A 25,720-nucleotide genomic window follows, 5' to 3' on the forward strand; every position below is an offset into this window, starting at 1 on the left:
AGTATTTAAAGACTGGGTGGTGGTGGGGGGGTGTCTGTTCCACAAAGGCCTTTGCGGAAGATTCCATTTGTCTCAGCCTTTGCAGATAGATGAAGAAAGACTGGTAAAAAGTGGAACCAGGGAGCTTTGTCCTGGTACATGGAACATGATCTTACCTCCGACTGTGGTCATCTCCCTAAGGTGTTGAGCTCGCTGATGAGCAGCAAACCGGAGCTTTCTCACTACAATCTAAGACCTGCTACATGTGTCCAGTGCAATAAACAAAAGACTTTTAAACTTAGGATTTTGGTCCTTTAGAGGCTGGGGGATAAGGCTGGGTGTGACAAACAGATTCTACAGATTGTCGGGTCTGGGGAGGGAGCAGAGGTAGCATCCTGGAGGGAGACTTGCTATACCTGGTTGGGCATGGGGACTGTGGGGATTTCAAAATGTAGCAGTCCTGATTGGGTGCTGGGCACAGAGATTTTGCACCTGGGAGACATTCTTGTCTGGTTTGAAAGCAGTTCTTTGGGCTGCATTGTGCCCTTGTGATGTTGAAACACTCCTCATTGGGCTGAAGCAAAATCTTTGTGGGGTATGATGGTTCTGCGAGGCGAAAACAATCCCCATCGGAACAAAGGCAGAGCTTTTGGCGGTAACAGGCCGGCGAGCAGCTAGGTTTCATGACAGCAAAGCTGGGACCTCCTCTCTGGAGGAAGGACAAAAAAATAAAAATAAAAATAAAAACAAAGGTCACAGAGATGTCACTGGAATTGGCCAGAAGGCTGTGAAGTCAGGACACATCAAGACTCATCTGACAGTGCCAGCCTTGTTGATGCTCCTTTGAATCAAATCAAATCATTATCAACATGGAGTTGCTTATGTCAAGTTTTAAAGAAACCAAACTATAATAGGGAAAGCTGAATATTTATGAAAGAGGAAATTTCACTCACGTAGAAAAACTACCACAAAGCACTGCTAGGACTGCATTGCCCAAAGACCACCACAGAGACACCATAAATGGTTATACATACACAGCAACTCCATAGCAACACATAACCCAGATGCCTAAAGATACATTGCTTTTTACATCCCGTACACAAAAGTATGTCTTCAAGGACAGCTACCCACTGAGAGTCTGTTTAAAGGTGAACTGGCAACATCACCCACTTTGTTCTTGACCCTTTAACATTCCCTTATGATTCCTTGTGACCAAAGGTTACAGCCCCAAAGTAACTTGTCTAAACCTTCTAATTTTGTCTCTAAAGTTTCCCTTTATTCTGACTCTTTTTGTATGTATGCAGCTTTCTATGGGATGTGGGAATCCCCATGGCAGGGCCCCGAAACTCATTGCTTTCACAGAATTTCTCTGATTGCTGATTAAATTGGAATCAGTAAATCCCCTTTGACTGGACTGTTTTAAATAAGTTGCCTTAAACAGCCTGATGTCTGCCTTAAGACTATGAAAGGTTTTCTACAAGCTATTTTTAGTATTATCACAATGGCTTGTCTGGTTTCTGTGAACTTACAACATGTCTGCAAAGACCTCAGAGGACCTCATGATTGCTCGTTTGTGGTGGATTCACTCTTTTGGCTCTACAGGACTAATTATTATGCTTCCTCTGCATAGTTAAGAAATTCTCATTTCCGTTTGGTTTGTTTACATATGTCTGTAAATAACTGAACTCTTTCCTATCTTGTTTATTTCTGAACTATTCTAAATGTTGAGCATCAAATGGTTACTTTAAGGTCCATGCAATATTACTATTAATAAACATTTTGTACATATCAGCACTTTATAAGATGCAGCATCGAAATGTTTCTATTCATCACTGACGCCTGGGATCTGCTGTACCAATTAACGACCTTGCCATGCTTAACCCCAGAGTAAATGCCAGTGCCTCAATTTCCCTAACTGTGAAGACAGCAGGACAGAGAAGGAGGCACGTGTGCACGCTCGAGCACACACACACACACACACACACACACACACACACACACACACACACACACACTAAGAATCATGGAGCCAGGCAGGAGGGTGCTGGTCTGGTTGGCTCCTGACCATGACTGCTGAAAGGTTTCTTGACTTTGCAGGATCTCAAGTTTTCTTCCAACAATATAACTGTTGGTTTGGTTAATCACCAGATTATGGAAAGTCCTTAGAACAGGTCTATTTAAATGGGAGATACGGTTTCTCTGAGGCATTTGTGAGAATGAAATGAGGTCCCGGCTCCAAGCAGCTGCAGCAGGGGTGAGCAAAACCACTTACGTCTACTACAAAAATGCCCAGGTTTGCACTAAACCTAAAACTTCTAAAGACTTTCCTGGGTTTTGATTCGTTGAGGCACAAAAGGCTGCGAATTAACTGGAACGAGCGAGCAAGTAGGTTCTAGGAAGTAGCCTCTCTAATTCAATGTCAAGCCTTCACCGTGCAGGTTTATTAACTTTCTGAGTCAAGTTCTCATGTGTGCAAACATTCCCAGCCAGAAGGAGGAGCTTAGAAACAGTCTTCCCCCGGCTGGTAAGAGGGAAGGAGAGGCACCCTTGTTTCCACCAGGGACTCATCCATATCACTTTTGTTGCCTGCCAGAAAGAGGGTCTGGGTAAGATTCTGCCTTCAGGAAGTGTGACATGCCCTGTAGTGGAAGATGGCATGAACAGGAACTCTGAGTGCTGCCCCAACTTTTTGTTGCTCAAGGCCCCCAAGCTGTTAAGTGGGTTCCCACTGAGGTGATTCTCCCAGTCTGGTGGAGCATCCAGACTGCCTTCATTGGGGAAGCTGGTTGATCTTGCCAAATGAGCAAGATGTTTGGTTTCATAGGTACAAGCCTGGTGTCACAGGCTGCCTGTCCTGCAGAAAGCTTTAGGTCCGAAAGCCCTGTTGTTTCCTTGCCCTAAACAATTCCCAGCTGACAGTTTATTTGTCCTAGTAGTGGGTGTAGTATCAGTTGACAGATGACTTCATGCCTTAAGTGTCAGGTCTCAGCTGACACTCTTCAGGGGACTTCAGGTTCCCTTTAACTTATTTCAAACTGCCTCCCTGAAGGGTCCTAGAAGTCCCAACTAAGACTCAACACATGGCTCACATTAAACTGCAAAACCGTAAGACTTAAAAGTTTAAAATGTAAAAATGGTGGCCATTCTGTGCCTTAGTCCTTCCCTCTGTCTGGCTCACCTGCGACTTGGGATGACACCACACCAATGGCATTTGGTGGAAGCTTGGGTGAAAGCAGTTGCCGCATGTGTCCAGATTTTCCTGAGAAGCAGATGTGACCATGAGCAAGCAGGGTATCATGGGAACTGTTCCCAAGGAATACTGAGTCCAATTACCTAGAACTCTGTCAACACAGCCTCAAGAACACAATTACCTAGAACTCTGTCAACACAGCCTCAAGAACACAAGGCACATCCTCTCCCAGGAAAGACCAGACTAAAGACTTGGGTGTCAGGAGTGGTCTTTGTAGAAAACTGAGAATTCAGGACAATTGGGGACAAAATAATGTTTTGAGTGGGAAGATGTGTCATGTGCTGGCTTTAGAGAAGTTCAGAAGCTCGAGGGGGTGTGTGGTGACAAGCAGAGGCTTCCAGGTATGGGAAAAGGAAACAAGCCATAACTTGGGCCATATTAGTCAAGTAGGCCAGAGGCCCATGTCTCAATAAAGGTCAGGAACCATGGGCCAGGCTAAAATAAAGGAAGGTGGAGAGGCCAGAACTCAGGCCTAACTGTAGAAAGCCTCATGGTTTCAGCCTTGTGAACCCCTTGGGCCCTACAGAGAGGGTGAGGCAAGCCACTGGCAGTGGCCATTTTTCTCTCAGGAGACCTGCGTTGGCTTCTCTGTAGCTCACAGGCAGGAGTGGGCAGGCAGGGCTCTCAGGAGGAAGCAATGGGCTTACTATAGACAGAGACAGAGAAGGGAGAAAGACTACAAAGCCAGGAGGAAATCAGGGGCTCTTTCTCCCATTGCTCTGTCCTTGTAGGTGCTACATATTGGGGCCTGGGACTGCTACGTGTCTTCCTTCTTTCTTGGGGTGGTCTAGGAGGGAGGCTTTAGATAAATGGCTATTTGCCTCCTGGGGCTCAGCTCCACACAAGAAGCTTGTAATGCTCTTTAGGAGCTCCATGTCAACTCCCTTCATCCTGCAACTCTTTGCTGTAACTCATCCTGTATCTCAGTGGGCATCAGGACCACTCGATAAGCTCTTTTACTTGTATATGAGAAGCCTTGATCTAGGCTGGCTAAGGCCACTGGCATTTGACCAGTTTTCATGAACAGAAGGTAGCTCAGGACCGGTCCTTTCTGTTTTTGTTGTATCTGACCTGGCATGACACACCCAATACATCTTGGCTCATTCATTCTCAGACTAAGAGTAGCATCAGAGACATTTTTGGGGCTGAATCAATGACATGGGAGACAGAGATTGGTAAGATGGGGCACAGTGGCCATGTCTGAACTGGACATTGCAAAAGAGGGGAGCAAGCAATTGTGGAGCCTTCTGTGCCTGCTCTCCTCTAGCCACCGGAGAGAGACAGGGATCCAGGTGTCCTTACACATAACGTAATACATATCCTATGTCCCTCCCACACTTGGACCTTTGTTGTGATGATTGGCTGTGATTGCCCTCTCCAGCCAAGCCTAGAGGGTCACAATTTGTCTATCTCCTAGTCACCTGCATCCCTCTGCTCCCACAGCCACAGCAGGCAACAATGACAGTAGGGTTTGAGTTGATAGGTGATGGGGCTGGAGGAGCAGCACGATCAGGAGCAGGAGCAGGAGCAGGAGCAGATGTGGATGGAGAAGGAGGGAACTCTTCTTCTGGCTCCTAGAAATGAAAAGAACTGGTCTATGTCTTGTTGCAGCTGCATGAACAGGACACAGCATCCCTTGTAGGGCACCTGCAGTGTGGGGGTCAGTCAGCTAAGTCTGTGCAGTGAATGGAAGGCCTCCCTACTGGGGAGGTCCATCATGAGACAGATAATCAAAGCCCTTCTGGTTTGTAGACATTGAGCTTCCGGAAGTGCCAACATCCACTTCAGTGTTTTTGGTTCTCCTGAGGTCACTTTTGCTGGCAGAAGCCTAGCCTGGAGGATGTGCAGAAGGTAGGTGATGTCCGGTGGCCGTCTCCTCCACTGGCTCTGGTCTTCACAGAGGCAGCTTCCACGGCTACTCTGTTGCTAACGCTGTCCCACATAGACAGGGAAGCTGTTCCTACCCCAGCACAGGTCCAGGTTTAGGTTCTGCCTGCACCAGCCTTTCAGTACCTCTTCTGGTTCCCTACCCCAAAGAAGGCACAGCCATTTCCCCCATCCAGTCCCTGTGTTCACCTGGGGACATCCCTCACAGCTTAGGGTCAGTTAGGATATCCCTATCTTCCCCAGCCCTGGGTTCTCTTAGTGAAGTCCTGGGCCTTTTAGCAGATGATGAAGACAAGTATAAAAGAAGCTCAAGGTCTCTGAGCTTGGAGATGGAGACCTGGATCTGACACATGCCGTCCCTATACTAAGAACCCATTCTTGATCTCTGCATTCTTCAGAGTCCTATGGGATGCACTGAAAGATACCAGTTCAGTAACAGATGGCTGCATATGCTGGAGTATTGTGCCAGTGTGTCAAGGTGCTGACTGTGCTACTAAAACCCTGGCTAGGAAATCTTGTGAATTTGGCAATGGTGTTGTCTGGGTAACATTATTTGAATCCCATAGCTTTCCCATATAATCTTTGATCTGCATTCCCCCATTCACTACCAAAGTAGTGAGATAGTCTGGGCTCAGCCTTCATGACACTTCTTGAAAATCAGTGTACAGTGTTATCCTCCCTGTTCCCCCATCTCCCACACTCACCTGCACTGGCTGTGGTTCCCCAGGTGGTGGCGACTTTTTCGGCTGAAACATGAAACAAACAAAGGTGGGTTGGAGTGGATAGGGTAAGCTCTGCTTTGGCCCTGCAGACAGAGGGGACCCTGGCTTGGAGAGGAACATGGGCTGGGAATGCATGCCTAGGTGGGTGCCCAGTGCCTGTGGTGCTATGTCCTGTAGGGTTTGCCTGGCTCAAGGCAACCACATTCATGTCTGTGAGGAGGGAACTAAACCAAGGTGCTGGTCCCATGGCTGAGGAGCTACACACCTGTCCCAGCCCCATTACACCCATCAATCCTTCAGCCCCCCTTCCCCCCATACCTCCTGCAACCTCCTCACCCTCTCTCTAGTTTAGTTCCCAGGTTTCTCTGTTCACTGTGTCCCTGGAAGGAGATGGGTCATGACAGCTCTGTGCTGCAAGTTGTCTCCAGGACCACTATCCTGTTCCTTTGGCTCTCTGGAGGGTTCCTTCCATCCTAGTTCATTGGCTCCTCTGTCTTTTCCCACCCTCTCCCCAGGATGCTATAGAGTGTCATCCTTGGGTCTTGCTCTGCTTTAGACAAGCACTGGTTCCATCTCTCCATGACAGTGACTGAAGTCTCTGGTGGGGGAAGATGGTGTTGCTTCGTCTCCATGCCTCTGCAGACCAGTACATGATATATGGGGGAGGGGCAGGAATGGAGCTGATGTTAAAGGAAGGTTTGTCCTAGGAGTTCCTTGTCTGATAGGCATCACCCTGCATATGAGGCCACTGGCCCTGCATGAGGGGTCCTAGCCTGACATACACAGGCACTTCTGAGGTTTGGTCCACATGAACCCTATGAATGTGTGACTGATCCATGACTGTCCTCGTCTAAGGGTGCTGGGATGGCCTCTTTCTAGAGCCAACCTTAGCTTACAGGCCAAGCATCTCAGACTGAATTTCTGCATTAGCTAGGCTGGAGGCTACTTAGAACCCAGGCTGGTCTAGAATTTGTGTATTTAATATCAAAGAGTTTGTGCCTCCCCTGGATGATGTGGGAACCTTGGAACAGATGGGAACTTGCCAGCAGGCTAAATTATAGTACTGGCATATGGCACTGTTGCTTGGAGGGAGGGCATGCATGTGGGGTGCCAGGGCAAGCGGGTAGGTGTGGGTGGCAGGGATTTACCTTTTTTATGCAAACCACCCAAATGGCGTACAGTGCAAGCAGGGTCACCAGCAAGATTGGCACGATCATCAGCCAGTTCCACTTGAATTTCTTGATGATGCGTGATTCCTGGTTGGGAGTAGTGCTGGCTTTGTCTGGGTCTTTTTTCAGTGGCTGGCTGGTGTATCACTGCTATACTACCCCGTGGCTGACAGCACCAGTGGCTTCTTCCCCTGTCACCACCCCTTGTTTCCTATTTGTACAATGCTCTCTTTACCCAGTTTGTCTAGACACACGGGGCTACAGTGGGCTTAATGGCCCAGGCTGGCCCTCAGAGGGCAGCCTACTTTTCTTCTGTTCCCAGCTCTTAATCTAAGAGATCTGAACCCAAGATCTTTTATGGCCCGAGGATAGCGGTTCTCACTGTGGTCTTGTCCACAGTATACTAGGCTGTAGGTGATCAGATCTCTGGGAAAGGGCCAGGCAGCTGAGCTACTAAAGAGGTAGAGCCTGAAGATGTGGGTTCATCTTCCAAGGCATCGAGAACTGTGTCTCCCAGCTCTGCCCAAGAAGCTCACTTCTCCTCCCCCTGAAATTTGAGAGGAACTCAAGAGTAGTCACAAGTGGACACAAAGCTCCTGGGCATACCCCTCCCTACTCCCACCACACGGAACTGAACTCGGGTGCTTGGGAGACAGATGTGGAACTGGAGAGGTAGTACTTGAAGAAAAGCACTATCCTCCTCAGGGGCACTGGCTGAGCTGAGCAGTACACATGCCTGACAGCTTCCCCTACGACAGTGGGAAAGGATGCCTTGCTGGTGATAATTAGCCCACAGAGGGGCATCCAGGGAGAGGGGACACAGTTGGAGGCTGAGGACACTGCAAATGACAGGGGTCATCAAGAAGGTTGAGGGTGGTGATGAGTCCTGAGTAAATGCGGTCCGTATCAGCCGCTGGGGATCTGATTCACTGGCACACATCTTTGGCTATTGCTGGTGGAAACACTGGATTCCTGAGCCTGGAACATCCATGTAGAGGGGCTGTGCTGTGTACCCTACATGTCCTGGCAGAGAGACGCACACTTGTTCCAGTATAGAACTGCCGGAAACTCCTGCAGACTACCTAACAAAGTCATCACTGCTACTTTTGGGTCTCCCCCACACCACCCCTTTTGGATTATCTCTTTTTTAAAAAAGATTTATTTATTTTATATAAGTACACTGTAGCTGTCTTCAGACACACCAGAAGAGGGCATCAGATCCCATTACAGATGGTTGTGAGCTACCATGTGGCTGCTGGGATTTGAACTCAGGGCCTCTGGAAGAGCAGTCAGTGCTCTTAACCACTGAGCCATCTCTCCAGCCTCTTGGATTATCTTTTAGTTTCTGTATGGATCTGTATCATCTTTGGGAACTTACCCTAGCATTCCAGCAGTTGACACCGGTTATAACGAGTTTGTTCCCAGTGAAGGAGATGCCATTGTCCAGACTGACTTGAAGAGAAATGTCCCTAATGCACAGAGAAGAGAATGGGTGATGAGATGAGCCCCGAAGATTTGGTTTGCTCAAATCATTGAACACATCATTCCTCACCGAAATTCTATCATACACAGGGACTCCCCGAGAGTGGACAGGGAGGCAGAGAAACCACTCCCCAAAACATAGAGTCAACCTCTGCAATGACGGTGACAGTTGTTTACTAGGCCTTCATGTCATATGGCCACAGTGGCCAGGAGCTAAAGAATCAGGGAGGTATTCCAATGCAACTTAAAACCCTCCAACCCATTGTCTTGTTCATTCTGCCTTCAACAGAGCCTGGGTACTGTGTCTTCCTGAATGCCACCAGGGTCACTAAAAGGGCATATGGAAGGGAAATGGAACCCACATACGGAAGACAGGTGTTCTACAGCAAAGGGGACACCCCAGATTCTTTACAAGCTGGCAAACACAAATTAGTAAACTCCCCATTAAGGCCTCCAGCAAAGAACACTTACTCCCCAGTGTGTGGTATCTTTGGTCCAGGACAGGTTATAGTGTATTCATTCACATCATTGGGACTTTCATCTAAAAGAAAACATCACAAGATTATCAATATGGGTGTCCTTTCTCCACTGTCAGCCCTGCCTGAGAGCTGACTCTGGTTGAGGACTGCCTACTCCTCCCCCAGTCTCTTTTTTGTTCAGGGACACCTGCTGAGCCCCAGATCTGCCTATCACTGAACAACACTCAGTGGGCACATGTAGCCAGGGCTTTTTCATCCAAGGTCTAGTTTGTTGGGGATTGAGAGGACCACATAAAAGGTAGAGTGCAGAGTGCTTTGAGCAGAGAGAGCTATGGGGCATGCTGTAGAAAGAACAAATGTGCAGGTGACTTGCCCCTTCTTTTAGAATGATGACATCTTATTTAAAGAAAGAGAAGTACACATGAAATAATGCCTTGCCTGAAATTTAATTAAAGATGTTTAGTGGTGAGCGTGTTAGGGAGCTAGACTTTGTGGGTTGTGAATTACCAAAAGTAGGCCATGGATATTTCAAGACCAGGTACAAGACATGGTACTTGTGTTTGGGGTACTGTGTCCCCTGAAATTGATTCTGGATGAGTTGCTGCTATCTGGGCTAGGTGTGGTCAAGGTATGACCTGAGGGTTGGGGCTCTGGGAGAAGTGAAAGGCAAATGATGAGGTACTGAGGCAGAATCTGCCAGGTTGCTGAAGGGAGTGAGTGAGGAATTGTGGGTCCTGGGAAGAAGCTTGGGCTTTACTGCTAGTATGATAGACCTGTCAGGGACTAGGAAGGCTCCAGATACAGCGTGGACATAAAGGCAAAATCTGCTGGTGGACTGGGTACATGGGTAGGATAAAAGCATCAAGAATGGTACCCAAGGTTAACCCAGGAAGTGGTTGGATACTTGATGAATAGATTTTTTCCCTCTATGCTTTGGAAGCCTGAGAAGCATTCTGTAATGGTCACAGAAGACTCTCACTTTAATGAGACACATTAACTTTCTGAACCACTGAGCTGGGGACAAAAGCTAAGAGCTGAGCTGTATACCCACTGGCTAGGCTTCCAATTTCCCAGTCCCTGGCTTCCTCTCTGTGATGTAATTCTGGCCTTCTTAGAATGGCTTTCTTGGCATTCTTTGGACTTGGTCTGGGGGCTGCTGCTCTGTTGCATTTGCAGACTCTAGGCTCTGTATTCAACTCTCAAGAAGACAGGCTAAATGAATGCCGCAGGAGGGACAGGCCAGTGTCACGCCTTCCTCCACAGGCAGCGGAAGGGTTCATGCTTTCCCCATGTTTGTATAAAGGGAGAAATGGCTAGGCATGCTTCTTAGTCCTTTTCTATGGCCTGTGCTGTCTTTAGCTCTCATGTGTCCGTTGCACATGGTCAGGGAAAGCAGAAAGCTTGGCTGACTTAGAGAAATAGTGCTGTGTGGGGATAGTGTACACCAGAGGTACCAAGGGGCTACTTACCGATTACTCTGGAGTCACTGAACGTGAATCTACAAATAACTTGCGTCATGTCGTTTATATTAATAAACTCATGTCCACTAATATTTACTTGATAGGAGTCTGCAAGAACAACATATACTCGTTGGAACAAGGAGGAGCAGGTGCTGTGTTCTCTCTGGTCTTTCACAGAGGGCTACCCTGAAGATGGAATTCTCAGGTGCCCTTACGAAACAACATCAGTGTCTGAACCATCATCTGTGGGACTTGTGGGGAGGCCAATCCTCATGTGATATCACTGAGCTTCCATGCTAATGTGGCTGGGGGCGGTGAAGGGGGCTTGCTTGCATAGTTAGGAGTCTTACTGTGATCCCTGACCTTCCGAAGTCCACAAAAGAGTCCCAGTCTGTCCCAAGCTAGACCAACTAAGCTGATACCCTCCTGCTCTGAGACCTCATGCACTCGTTAGTCAACATGGGCACTGTAGCACAGCAAGGGCCTTCTTTGCACAGGAGAGGGGCTAGGTCCCTACCTGATGCCTGTGGTACCATTGAGAATGAAGACTATCAGTTATTTCCTACGATTCTATGGTGTGGAAATACAGACCTCAGGAGCAAGGACTGGGGCATAGAGATTAGGTCTAGTCCCTGACCCACCTCACAGAGTCCCCCATGGAAGCTGGACAGTTTCAGATACAGGGCCAGAGGTCATCACTTTCTTCTTCACTGTCGCTCACTCTAGGGTCTAACAGGGTCTTCTAACATCAGTGGAGTAGCTCCCTGACACTGACACCAATACAGAAAGGACACAGGACAGTTGGGCAGGTGGTTCTGTGGGCAGGATCCCTCTACCTTTTCCTCGTTTACTTGCATAATTGCCTAGGGGCCCAGGTCCCACTCATTCCTGTCCCCCAAGCATTTCAGTGCCTCAGGGTAGTTGATCAAGGACTCCCTTTACAAGGTTACTTCTCAGGCTCTGTGTAGCACACAGGTTGATTTTGGTGCAATTTCAAGCAAACAGCTCAGTCTGCTTTATTTGGAGTACAGGCAGCCTTGGGCTTTCCTGGAAGTGACAGGCAATCTTTCTTCTTTCTTTCTTTCTTTCTTTCTTTCTTTCTTTCTTTCTTTCTTTCTTTCTTTTTTTCTTTTCTCCTCCTCCTCCTCCTCCTCCTCCTTCTTTTGCTTGTTCTTCTTCTTCTTCTTCTTCTTCTTCTTCTTCTTCTTCTTCTTCTTCTTCTTCTTCTTCTTCTTCTTCTTCTTCTTCTTCTTCTTCTTCTTCTTCTTCTTCTCCTTTTTCTTCTTTTTCTTCTTCTTCCTTCTCCTCCTCCTCCTCCTTCTTCCTTTTTCTCCTTCCTCATCCTTGTCGTCCCCCTCCTGCTTCTCCTCCTCCTCCTTCCTCCTCCTCCTCTTTCTCTCCTTTTCCCTCTCCTCCTCCTTCTTCTCCTCTTCCTCCTCCTCCTTCTTTAAACTATGAAAGACTGCTTTAATGAAGTTGCCTCTGAGCCCACAATAGGTACAATTTAAAATTTTGATTTTGTGATTATTTTAATTAATTAATTAATTAACATCTCAACTGCATTTTTTCCTATCCCTCCTCTCACCCCAGTCCTTCCCCCCATCCCCCCACATCTATTCCTCCTCCATTTCTCTTCAGCAAAGGGGAGGCCTCCATGGATTTCAATCAGCCTTGGCATATGAAGTTGCAGTAAGACTTGGCTCACCTTCTCCTACTGTAGCTAGACAAGGCAGTCCAGTTAGGGTAAAGGGATCCAAAGGCAAGCAACAGAGTCAACAACAACCCCTGTTCTCACTTTAGGAGTCCCACATAAAGAGCTAGCTGCCCAACTGTAACATATGTGTGGAAGGCCTAAGTTTGTTCCATGCATGCTCCCTGGTTGGCAGTTCAGGTTAGTTGACTCTAAGTTTTTTGTGGGTGACAGGCCTGGTTAGTACCTAGATGGTTGACATGTATTCTTTTGTGACAGCTTTGCACAAGATGGCCAACAGTTTAACAGGTCAGTGGCTAGGCTGATGTCTAGAGGCACTTGTCACCTTAGCTCAGCTGCATCAAGGGAAGAGTGACAACTCATGTTTTTACCTGGGCTTTGTCACAGTTGTCCAGACACCAAGGCCCGTGTGCTCCAAGACAGTCAGCAAGAAACCAGTGAGCTGCACAACTGGGCAATTTTTGCTTTTGCTTTTAACCCCAAAGCACTCCTCCCTTCATCCTTCAGCACAGGAGGTTTCAGACACTTCCACGATATGGGGAAGGGCAGGAGCAGCCTAGAACCAATGACTAGGATGCAAATAACAGGACCAGCTTCTGCCTGCAATGTCTACAAGCCTCTATATGATCCACCTGTCACCACACCACCACGGCTGATTTCTGTCCACTGGAGAACACTCCTGCATACATGGTGGTACTTTGCCTTACGTAGGTGCTGGGGGGAGCACAGCTCAGTGAAAGCACAATCTAGTCTTCTCAAGTCTGGAGTCTTGGGCTCTCATTGAAGACTATGGAGGTCAGGACTTAGCTGCCTGAGCTGGCGGGCAGAGGAAGACCTAGCTGTTCACAGTGGGTGAAAGAGGCTCAGGGCTTCTTTGAGCTCCTTCTCCTGCAGGGTAGCTATAAGGGACAAGTCTGAATTCAGGTACTGACAAAGAAAGACACCCTTGCTTCAGAAACTAATGTGTGTGTGTCTTTCGCACACTGATGCAGGGACCTTGTGACAGATGGAGGCCATCCTTGTCAGTTCTTGTCCTGGAGGTCAGGTGCTGGCTGTGACAGTGCTGGGGTGAAGTAAACAAGGTTGTCTTTGTGGATATCTTTGCCAGGCATGGGTGTTTCCTCTTGTTTCCAGGAGCAACATAGATAGATGCCCACTGTGCTCAATGGTTCATTTTCACCTGCAGATACGATCTCCCACTTTTCCAAAGTGGAAACTCTATGGGTATTTCTACTTCTGCCGTTCCTGGTCTTCCTAGAAAAGCTAAGGTGAGCTGGATATACTGGTTCCATACCATTTCCTAGGGGTTCCTTGAGAGTATTAAAAATGCCTTCTTCTTAGCCCTATAACAACACCTTCTATTCTTCCTAGCCCTGTAACGACACCTTCTATTTTGAGATAAACAGGTAGTAACTGCACATACATCCCAATGTTATCACAGTATGTGCCTTCCACGTGTATGTGATAGTATACCTAAAGCATAGTCACTTCATACATGCTCATCCCCACATACACACGGTACCTTCATAAACACACATGCATCATATGCACATACTAGATGTGCTGTGTACTGCATATTATAAACCTCATATGCATACATGGTGCCTATGGCATATGTAACTATAAACTATAAACATACAAACAATATGTTTTCTTTATAAATACTACATACTTAATTACATATATTATGTATAGCATACACACAAATACACATACACACCAAGTACTTTACTAACACATATATACTCACAAATGGATATATTATATGCCCTATGCAAAGCAACACACATGATTTATTTCATATCCACAGTTGTAAAAACACCACAGATATCATATATACTACTCTGATATACCAGACAACATAAATGCATGCCATAGATCCCATAATATATACTAGACACCACATGCCACATTAAAACTCACACATGTAGCACACATCATATAAATACATCTACATAAATACACATTATCTACCCTCCACAACATAACACGTCACACCTCAGAACCCCATACCAGCATACAAAGCACAATTATATATGAAGCTTTCTCCTCCCATGCCTATTTGAGCCACTCCCTCCATAGCCCTCCCAGAACTCTATCATATCACATATACCATAAATTTACATTGCTCACATACATCCACCAAAAACTCATTTACCACACACAAGACACCTCTACCAGGCAGTCCACAAACACCTCCTATACCATAAATATTTACTTCCCCTATATTAAACCACACATGTACCTTCTTTTCCATAATATTCTCCCAAGACACACTACACACACACACACACACACACACACACCCCTTACCACAGAAGTATTGGATTTAGATTTTTATACTCACTGTTAGGTCTCAAACCCAGAAGAAAAGGCTGAGGTGCCTACTTAACATATAAAAGTGGATGTGGCCTCCAGGTTCTCCCAGCCTCCCTCAGTCCCTACCTGATATAGAGTATGGCTGACAGACTCTGCCCCTTACCCTAAACTTCTCCAGCTAGGCTGTCCTTCCTCCAGATGCCCTTCCCTGTATGGTCCAACTACTTGGGTTACACCCTTGGGTTAGACCTCCCTGGCCTCTTGGTCGGGCCCTCTCCTCTTCCCTCACATGGCTTAGCTCAGTCTGGTCATGTCTGGACTCTCCCAGATGTCCCTGCCTCTGACTATGCTCTCCCTTTTACTGACAATAAACTTTTCCCTCCACCATATTTAGGAGCAGTCGTGTCCTTTCCTTATCCACAACATACACAGCACACACAGGACATATACTTCATGCAATGACTCCAACTCAACTTTCCATACTTATACTACTAAAACAAATACCACACATCTACCCATCATATACATGCATACCATCTATGTCACCAACACATCACATGCACACGCAATCTAAATTTCCTACCCACACACATTTCCACATAGAAACACATATGCACTGCCTACCCTCTAACACTGTATACATGTATTAATTGCTTTGTCATTACTGCAACAAAGTACCTCAAACAAGCAATTTAGGGAAGAAGAGGTTATTTTGAGCCACAGTTCAAGGCCATCACGGAAAGCCAGCATGGGTCAGCTCCTACTGGAGTCATTGGGTTCAGAGGGCTTGGGTAGCCCTAACCCTAAGCAGGCAGCCTGATCCCTTCAGCACACATAACCTTTCTTTGACTAGCTCCACAAGATTCCCGAAGCTTTCTTCAATGGATGGTTCATGGTTCTAGCATCTCTAAGGTGCTGGGGTCTCTATTGCAGTATATGCTTCTCTTACACAGTTTCAAAGGTCTGTTAGCATCTCTGCTCTGGTACTCTGATCCTACTACACTTTGGTGGCCCAAGGAGCTCTCAAAAGACTCCATTGTCTCCTTAATCTTGCATCTTGTGTGTCCACAAAACCAGTTCCAAATGAATGACACTGTCAAGTTGGGATAAAGTTGGGTCCCCAAGGGGACAAAGCTATAGTGGCATCTATATGTCTTGGCTGAAGAATCTTAGAAAATATTTTTCTAGGAAAATTTTTTTGAACTGGTAATCCCTTCTGAGTTCAGGCTTTTTTTAAAAATTGCGTTTTAAAAGGTGAACTGGTGTATGCCTGTGGTGGTGGTGGTGGTGGTGGTGGTGGTGGTGGTGGTGGTGGTATCTTGCCCTCTGGGTCCCTTTCCCATTGTCCTTGTTCTGATCAGATTTCTCTTTTACAATGCCAAGAACTTTAAACAAATAGAGGTACTTTCTCAGTACTGGCTTTTTTTTTTTCAACCTTAAAATTCCTTCCTTTATCTTGTCAAAGAACACTTTTTTTTTAATACTCTTTTTGCACCTGGGGTTCTCTGTCATAGACCTGATGAGAAATTACCATGACACACCTGGGTGCTATTTTATGTCTTGAGTTTTCTTCTGTCGAATAAATTAGTCCAAGAGGTTTGAGCACAGCTTCACACAAGTGCTCGGGACACAAACACAATACAGCCACATTTCCTGCCAGGACACACCATGAGAGGGCGATACTCAGGCTCCTGATAGCCTCCTAAAAGGCCTCTACTGTCATTGTTTCCTTTGGCAGACTGGTTTTCCAAACTTCCCTCAGAACTACCCACTGGGCTCTGCTTAGAGCACCTTCTGGCTTTTCTTTCTCAAAGTTCCAAGCCTTTGTAGTCTTTTCTTTCCTGCCAACTATTTTCAAAGGCTTAAAAATGACACGGGGTTTTGTAACAATCTTGCTCCTGATACCAGGTTTCTGTATTACTTATCTTGTTGCTGTGACAAGATGCCAGACAAAATAAACTCAAAGAAAGGGCTTATTTTACTTCACAGTTTTGAGAGTTCAGTCCGTCATGTGGTCATGTGCAGGAGGAAGTCATGTTGGTGGGAACTTGAGGTGATTGGTTATCTTACTCCATAGTCATGAGGAATAGAGAGACGGATGCTAATGAGCAGCTCTTTTTCCTTTTATTTATTCCACCCTGAATGAGGCTGCCTATATTCAGAGTGAGTTTTCCCACTTCAGTGAACCCAGTCTAGAAACTTACGGTCACTCGAAGAGCTTTGCTTTCTAGGTAAATTTAGACTTTGTCAAGTGGGTAATCAAAATCAATTGTCAAAACACACAAGGTCACATCTGCCACACACATCATGGAAACACCACGCACAGGCTGTACATCCCATGCAAACCTCATACACTCATGTGGCTGCGCACATGCTTTTGAGTGATTCCATCTGCTCAGACCTCTCTGTCCTTACCTTTCGAACACACGTAGGTAGGCTGCATGGACATTATTTCAGTACAGGACTTGAAAGTAAGCTGTGAGAGAGAGAAAGAGAGAGAGAGAGAGAGAGAGAGAGAGAGAGAGAGAGAGAGAGAGAGACTGAGTAGAAGGCCTCAGGGAATGCCGACAGTGTTTTCACAGTCTTCCACATCCCCACATACTCACTGGGTCAATGATGGCCTCCAGTTCATCAAACCCTTTGTCGGCCCTAAAACAGCGCTTTGGGCTGCCTGCAATATTCACCAACTATGATTGGAGAAAAAGAATTGGTTGGAAAACCTCAGAGCCAGGAACTAGAAGCCTGATGCCACAGGTTCCCAGACTTGTGAGAGGGACTATTGCCCTGGGGCCATGGTGATATTAGGGCACTCACTGGCTTTCATTTAGAGCCCAGACTTAAGGAATGGGAAACTGTTCAGCCCACTCTGAGTAAGGGGTTGGCTTACTTTTTCTAACCCTTGGGTAGGTGAAAATCCCACCCTCTTGGTATTGTAAAAATGCCTTTACAATCTTGCTCTCAGGGGCAGCACACTTGGTCACCTGGTCTGCAGTACCTGCGGTTTGCTATACATAAAAACACCCACGGTATAAATGATTGCTCCCATTTTCTCGGCTTTTCTGGCCTAAAAAGAAAGAAGATGCTGAAAATAAATTTCCAAATACCAGAGGCAAAGTGCTGACACCTGTGGACGGGACTCACCTCTTCCATGGTGTCACGATATGACTTTGGTTGTAATAGTCCATCAGTCAGAGCAATAATCAAGCTGTTGACAATGTGGCCTACAGAAGAAACAGGAAGTGGACGGACTGCGTGGGAAAGACTCTAGGGATTGCTTAGTGGCTGCAGATTCAGCACCGCCCTCTGCGGTAAAGTTGGTTGTTTCTCAGTCCTTGGTCTCAGAGTGAAAAGAAGGTTTTCTTTACTACCTAGTCTACAGATTAGGAGCCAGAGGGGTTTGGAACTCCTACCAGCAGGCCTGGCTTCTCCTCCCTTTGCTATGGAACCTCTGTCCTAAGGGCAGTTTAGTTATTGAGCCAAAAGTCCATCCAGCCTCTCCTTGGGCAGGTTGAGGAGCAAGGAGGGCCTTCCTTGCTAAGAATGTCCCAGTGAGACAGGTGGAGTCTGGGGCCAGCTTTAGGCACATCCTTGGGGACAACTTATTAGGAACAGGAAGCCAAGTGAGTCAAAACCTGTACTGAGCACAGTAAAAAAATTATGCCATTTAGACATGTAAAAAAATAGCTTAGTCAGGATCCCCCTCACACCCAAGGCTGCGCCTGAGAACCAGAACTCAGTGACATCACTCACCCAAGACAACCAGACACAGTCCTAGAATCCCATGACATCCACTTGACAGCATACAAGCAGAGACCAAGAGAGATGCTTTGCTCTGCACATCTGGAGAGATGCTACCTTGATCTGCCCTGTGGCTGGAGAGTCTCCTCCAGGATCCTCACCCTCAAACCAGAGACTTCTGTTAGACTGGACCTGACCTTCAGCTAAGAAATAACCACACAGGTGAGCAGCCTTGGGGAGACAGGCTTAGGGCCCATGTTTGGAATTCATCATGTGAACCTTATGTGCTGACCCTCAGCATAATAACATATAACTTTTGTTATATTAATTATGCATATCTACCTTCTTGCTCACTGCAAGATCACGTCAGAAAGCCTTTAGGCAGGGGACCCAATGGTGTCTCATCAAATTTCCCCACTGGATTGTACATATTCAGATATGTACTAAAGGCCTGTAGTCCACAGGGATACAGGTCTTGACTGGGCATGGTTGACTCATGGGCTTAGGAAGCTGACCAAAGTAAGAGGTAAAAGAGAAGACCAAGTCCTGGCTTCTATGCACAGGGTCTGCAGCCTGTTAGGCTCTTGTGCTTTCTTGTTTCTATTCACCAGCATATTTTTAGGCCAGGGACCAATGAGAACAAAGCAGTGTCTGCCCCCACCCCCACCCCAGAAGCATTCCAAGTCGTGTGCTGTGTTCAGAGAGGCCTGCTGTATAGGAAGGGGAACACTGGCTTCAAGAGTCAGACTTGAAGAAGTCCAGGATCTGCACACAGACCCAGTAGGGAGCTCAGCTCTGTGGGTTCCACCTCGCTGAAGGTACAGACAGCTCACCTCCCAAGTTGGAGTTTCGGATCTGTTCGTTTGCCTGGCAAAAACAGAAAACAAAAAAAACAGAAAAACCCAAAAAACAAAAATGAAAACAAACACTAAAAACAAAACAACAAAAGGAACCAATGGTGTCACAGCGAAATGACCCCAGTGGTACTCTGTACCGAGCCAGCTGTAGGTGTCTGTACCTTTCTAAGTCCTTTCTCCATGTGTGTGTGTCCTAGGGGCTCCATGTCCTTAAGCACGAGAAGGCTCTTACGGATTTCTTTTCTAGAGAGAATAGAAAGGAAAGGTGGCATGGGGGCTTTCGACAGCAGCAAGACATCTCCAAGTCATCATCCTGTGGCCTTGTTCACTGTGCAGACCACTTGATGAGAAAGGGCACCAGACGAGAGGCACTGTCTTTTCCTTCTGAGTTGAGTCTTTCTCTGTCTCTGATGGGACTCAGGGGAAGGTTTGGTTTTCTCTGAGTTCATCTATATTATGGGGAACCCAGCCTTAGAGATTTGGACAGGGACCTTGCCTGTTAACTCCTTGGAATATACATTTAAATTAAGGACCTATCCCCACTGTCACAGAGCTCTGGCTTGACTCCCTTTCCTCTAGTCTGTTAAAGGCAACTGACAAACAACTCAGATATGAGCCCAACAGTGGATTCCACAGAGTCAGGCCTTCAGGGCTGTCCATAAGGCCTGTGTTGCTCCCTAGGTCAGAAGCAATATGGCCTGTCAGGTGTTGTTAAAACAGGCAGAACACACCGAGGCAGGCCTGATGGAGCCTGATGGTAATTCTAGGACAAGAAAAGTGGGTATACGGTTCAGGATAATTCAGTGAGAGAAGGCTAAGCAGGCATAGCAAGGTGATTCACAATGAACTCAAAGGTGACTTTCTGTTGGGCAACAGAGAGAAGACTTACCAGGGTCGAGCTTTGAAAGCCCCACGCCTGGCCCAGGTATACCCCAGTGGAAAATGAGATGATAATGTTCAACATGGCCAATGGGTGTCAAACCAGGGATTTCCGACTCCAGTTCTGTCCTCCTCTGTTTGCCAACAGAGTTCAGTCCAGCTCTCCCCCTTGAACAGCTTAACTTGGCTCTTTCTCTCTGCTCTTCCCCCAGCCTTCTTCCATCTCAGCACCTACCTCTCTATTTGGTCTTAGACTCTATCTTTCTGCTTGGCCTAGTCAACTGGCTTCTACAGTCTATCCCAACCCTCCACCCAGCCCAGGCTCGATTTCTCCCCTCAGTCCAGGACAACCCCTTACCCTGTCCAGCCTCTCCCTTACTTCCTGCTACTTTGTAATTTCTGCCAGAGTCACTCTCAGGGATTCTCTCTGCCACTCGATTCTAATCAAGTCTCCCTAAGACTAAGCCACAAGAGTACACTACACTAGGCTTTGCCTGGCCCCTTGGGAGCCAGTCTCTTCCTGTCCCATCTCCCAGATGGACCTGAGGTGTTATGTTCATAAATTTAGAGACTCTTGTCTGTTCTCCAAGGTTGGCTGGTCTTCTGCACTTGCTTTTTCTCTAGGGTAGAGGTTTGTCGCACACCCAGACACCCCAATCCTAAATGTCCCGTTTCTCTTTCCATTACTCTAACTCTGGATGGGGTCTCTGGAAGAGCACCCAAAGTTGACTTTCCTTCCCAGTCAGACAAAAGCCACAGCTTCATACCTCTGTGATTCTGAGCACAGCTGAGCACACCTCTCTTTGTGGCTTACCTGTTTCCATCCCTTCCTGTATGGTGGCTCAGTACAGGTGACTCTTCCTTCCTTATGATCACAGGGGCCTAATGTACCCTCCCCCCACTCCACTACATCCCTCAGGATTTCCCAGATGCTTCCTGGCTCCACTTTTCTAAGCAGAGAATGATGTTCACAGCAGGTCACACACAGCCCATTATTTCTAAAGGTATTAATATCCATAGCACCCCAGGTCCCATCAGGGTGTAGGTAAGATTCATGAGTGGAGAACTTCTAGAAGCATCAGGTCCATTCTAGTTAAGTACAGGCTTAAGGGTTCTAGCAAACTAAGGCTGGTGGTCAATTTGGGTATACAAGTCCCCTAGTAAGGGCAATGCTAGGAGATACCTTTTCCTCAAGATCCCTGTATGCTGGCCACTAGGCTAGCCTCAGGATTCAGAGCAACACCTACCTGTCTGAGGTGAGTGGCAGGATGAGTTCAGCATCAGTTGAGTAGGTAATGATGGAGATCCGCAGGTTAGGGCTGGGGACAAAGCATAAGCACTGAGAAGCCAACACACAAGACCATCAACCTGTCAGGGAGCAAACAAGCACAGAGTCCCTTCTCCCACCCCATTTCTTTTGAGGGCATTCAGTGGTAAGGACTTAAGGTAAAATTGGCAAAGGCTTCTAAAGCCCATAAAGATACAAGCCCATAGAGATATATAGGTCCACAGAAGAGTGACAGGACAACCCTGCTATCCATCCCATTCTCTCTCTCTCTCTCTCTCTCTCTCTCTCTCTCTCTCTCTCTCTCTCTCTCTCTCTCTCTCTCTCTCCTCCTTCCCTCTCTCCCTCCCTCTCTCCCCCTCTCCTTCCCCTTAGCTCCACTCTCTCTCTCTTCCTCTCTCTCCCTCTCTCTCTCTCTCTCTCTCTCTCTCTCTCTCTCTCTCTATCTATCTATCTCTCTCCACCACGTGTGTGTGTCTGTCTGTCTCCATTTCCTTCCATTCCTTTCTTTTTCATATTCACAGTTGAATAGACAAAGAAGCTCCCATACTCCCCATTAGGGGCATCCTCATCCCTGAATTCTGATACCAAATTCTTTGCATTTGTAGCCACTGTCTTTGTTAGGGTTTTACTGCTGTGAACAGACACCATGACCAAGGCAAGTCTTATAAAGGACAACAATTAATTGGGGCTGGTTTACTGGTTCAGAGATTCAGTTCATTATCATCAAGGTGGGAGTATGGCAGCATCTAGGCAGGCATGGTGCAGGCAGAGCTGAGAGTTCTACATCTTTATCTGAAGGTTGCTAGTGGAAGACTGACTTCCAGACAACTAGGGTGAGGGTCTTAAGCCCACACCCACAGCGACACACCTACTTCAACAAGGCCACACCTCCTAATAGTGCCCATTCCCTGGGCTAAACATATATAAACCAACACAGCCACCTTTCCTCATTTTCCATCTCAAGAGAAATTTCTCCTTCCCCACCCCTCTGTGAGAAGCTCTTTACATACTCACCTCCCCTTCTTCTCTTTTACTATGACTCAGAGTAGGAAGTCAAATCCCCTTGGTTTAGCATGAGGTCTTAGCATGAGGCTTAGCATGAGGTCTACTATAGCTTTGGCCTCAAGCTACCCATGATCCTCTTCTCCTAGCCTTTCCTGAGTTACCTTGACTCCCTAGTCTAAGGGATCACTCATTTACAGAAGGTAACTGTAATAGTTTGAATTGGAATCATCTCTCATAGCATCATGCTTTGAACATTTGTTTTCCATCTAGTGACACTATTTTGGGTGGCTGTAGAATATTTAGATGCTATCTAGCTACTTGAAGATCATCAAGTACAGACCACTAATACTTGTAGCCCAGTCCTTGTCCCTGCTGTTCACTTTCTTCTTGGTGTATCATAGTGTGAACAGCCTTGGCTACATGGTTCTCTTGCTGTGCCTTTGAAGAATAGACTGAAACTCTCTGAACCTGTGAGCCACGAATACTTTTCTTCAGTTGTGTCTGATAAGACTTGTGGTCTCAGTAATGTTACACCTGACCCTGTTTACTTTCCAGCCTTGAGGACTCAGTTCACATCACGGTTCCTCTAAGACCTGAAACTTCTCTGAGAGTTTCTGCCTTTTTCTTTGTCTTTCCCTAGCAAGCTCCCCCATCCACTCCTCTGGCCCTGAAAAATCTTGCACTAAATGTCCATTACCACACTATGTCCCATTTTCTGTTAGCACACCAGCCTGGGACTATGATGTCTTTATGAGGGAATCTCATGCCCATCAAATCTGAGACAGGCTCTCTGTCTGTCAGAGGGATACTCCCTTGAAGCCCATAGGAGACTCCAGTCAGAAGCCATACTTGATAAATTTCTTCACCAAACCCTCTGCAAATGAATAAATGTGGATCCAGTTGTTGGCCACGTTGTCTGATCTGAAGACAAAGGAGACAGATGTCAAGGTGTGATACAACTTTGTCAGGCAAGCAGGGTGGTGTCTTCCTCCCTAGTCTTCCAGTCTTTTATCAGGTTTTGCTTTTGTTTTTGTTTGTTTAGCAATTTGCCACCTTGTCACTGCTGCAGATCATGGTGGATCATCTGAAGAGGTGACTCTCCTCAGGGCCAGTAGTGAACTAAACAGTTTCATCTACTGCAACTGTAAGGTCCCAAGAAGGATTCACTGGGTAATTATGAAACAAACAAACAGACGTGGAAGTGGAAAGGGAGATTAACTGAGAAGGGAATTAATAGGAATGGGAGAGAACAAGCAGTGAAATGATTAAAAAATATGTCATACGTTCATGAAAATAGAGAAAAATACAGATGAGTCAAATGGTTACAGTCAGGAGATGAGTGCAAACATGATTTTCAGTTTATAGAAATTTAGAACACACTACAGATTTCTGCAAGCCAAGGAAGTGAATTCTTAGATGGGGCAGTGACAGAAGCCCTGGGGCCCTCTGAGGTTCAGGTGTAGTCTTCATTCCCTCCCTTGACAGCTAAGGAGAGTCTACAGGCCAGTCCAGCTAGCCTACCACACTAAGGAAAAACAGGATCTTCCTAGGATTCTTCTTGAGTTTAAGAAAGAAGCTAAACCCCATGGCTGTAAACAAAAGCTACTCAGGACAGCAAGGATGGGAGAGTGCCCACAGTGTTGGGGGTGGCCTCTGCAGTGTCACTCTGTGGGCAGTTTGTATGAGTAAAAAGGTACTTCCTAGTAGCCCCTGAGCCTGAGGGCCATGATGACCAGATCAGTCAGTCAAGGCAATAGGGACAGAGCCATCCGGAAGGCCTGTTGGTGTCCCTGCATTCAGGAAGTAAGTTACTGACAGAAGCCTATTTCCTGAGGTCTGATCACAATGATCTTGCCTGTCTACAGAGTCTACCTACCACTGATGCCCGAGGGCCATTTAGGAACAGGGCAAGAGGGCAACTCACCTGTCCAGGATGAGGTAGAGGTCGAATAAACCCCGACAATCACCTTCAGCTTGAACCTGTGGCAAGTTTTGCCTCATTTCTTGCATCTGGCGGTAGTGGGGACTTTTGAAGTCCTTGTCCAGGCGGTGAATTAGTTTCCCAGCTTTAAAAGTGGGAGGTGGCAACAGAAGCAGGAGCAGAAAGAGGGCCGAGCAAGGCATGCTGGAACTGTGGCTCCTCATGTTCTTGACTGTCCCTGGGACTGTGCTAGCTCTTAGGATGCTGTGGAAGGTCACATGGAATCTTTCTTTACCACCTCTGCCTGAATATAGGGATAAGAATCACTGCCTCTAACCTACCACCAGGTAGCACTCCACCTGGTTATACTCAGGGCACGGGGACTGAGGAGGCAGCTGCTTTGGGGTGTCCTTCCCCCAACTACCTGAGGAGTCCTTCCCTCAACTTGGGACAAAACACTGTAGGGTTATGATGGGACAGGAAGGTTGACATGGTGACTTTGTGACCTGCCTCTGTGCTCAATGCCTTCATGCTGACAGTGCCAAGAGACAGTCACAGGACCTTTGCAGGAGTCTCAGATGAGGACTCCTTTTTTACATCACAGCCCCTCATAGGGCGTTCTTAGGGGCCACCTCAAGGAACCCATATATTTTGTTAACTGAAAAGGTGACTGAGCTCACTGGTTACTATGGGTAAAGAGGCCAAGGTACCAAGGTGGGGGTTGTGTACAAAATGAGGGTTAAATGTGGGTCCTGAAAGCAGCAGGCAATGTCTGACTTCAGAAAGAGATGGAGGGAGGTCATGTATAGCTGTCAGGGTCCCCCATGTGTGGGAATAGTTCATCCATCCACTGTCATGTGACAGGCTGCCCAAACTTGATGACTTAACACACCATTTTATTGTGATCTCAGGTTAAGTGAGTCAGAATTTCAGTTAAGATAGAGTGGGGAGGTCCCCCTGGAAAGGGAAACTGGGAAAACCCCATTACTAGGAAAGGCTGGAATTGTTTGGAAGCTTCTTCACCATCTGTTGTGGCACCAGACCTGAGGAACTTCAGGATGGCTCAATTGGAATAGTCACGAAGCCCTAGCCTGTGGTCTCTCCCTGTGATTTGGGCTTCTTCACAACATCAGTGGACATAAACTTCCTTCATGGAGGCCCAGAGCTTGAGGAGACAGTATCTGCAACGAGGAGCTTGAGACCATGGAGCCCTTTATGACATCATCCCACCAGGTATGGTGTCATTTATGCTGTTCTCTGGACAGAGCTTTGCCAGGTTTTCAAGGTTGAGAGAGGAGTGTAGGTGAGCTCTCCTGGTGTCTTCACCCTTCTGCTACAAAGTACCTAGGGTGGCAGAGGGGGCCATGGTGTGGAGAGAAGGTGCCACACAACTGCTTTCAAAAGGAATTCAAGCCACCCAGACTCTAAGGGAAATAACTTTTCTTTTTATGCCTGCATGCTCATAAAAGTAATTAAGAATTGTAACCTTCCTTCTTATTAGTTTAAAAATAGATCTACAAGATACATTTTACAAGGGATAGCACTGGGTCTCCAGAAATCTTTTGTTTGTTGTT

General features: G+C 46.8%; 1 protein-coding gene across 1 annotated transcript; it reads right to left on the bottom strand.

Annotated features, from left to right (window-relative positions):
- Positions 1-277: 277 nt before the first annotated feature.
- On the bottom strand, positions 278-24,370 carry ANTXRL (ANTXR like; the record flags this gene model as incomplete). Its single annotated transcript, XM_080926727.1, has 16 exons — positions 278-688; positions 3,158-3,238; positions 4,651-4,803; positions 5,821-5,862; positions 8,386-8,476; positions 8,961-9,030; positions 10,438-10,536; positions 16,874-16,934; positions 17,065-17,145; positions 17,454-17,522; positions 17,600-17,679; positions 19,030-19,063; positions 19,215-19,296; positions 21,180-21,251; positions 23,075-23,146; positions 24,150-24,370. 16 exons carry the CDS (start codon positions 24,368-24,370, stop codon positions 278-280), a joined length of 1,719 nt encoding a protein of 572 aa, XP_080782853.1.
- Positions 24,371-25,720: the final 1,350 nt, after the last annotated feature.

The sequence above is a fragment of the Micromys minutus genome (assembly GCF_963924665.1).
Source record: "Micromys minutus genome assembly, chromosome: 12".
NCBI classification, from domain to species: domain Eukaryota; kingdom Metazoa; phylum Chordata; class Mammalia; order Rodentia; family Muridae; genus Micromys; species Micromys minutus.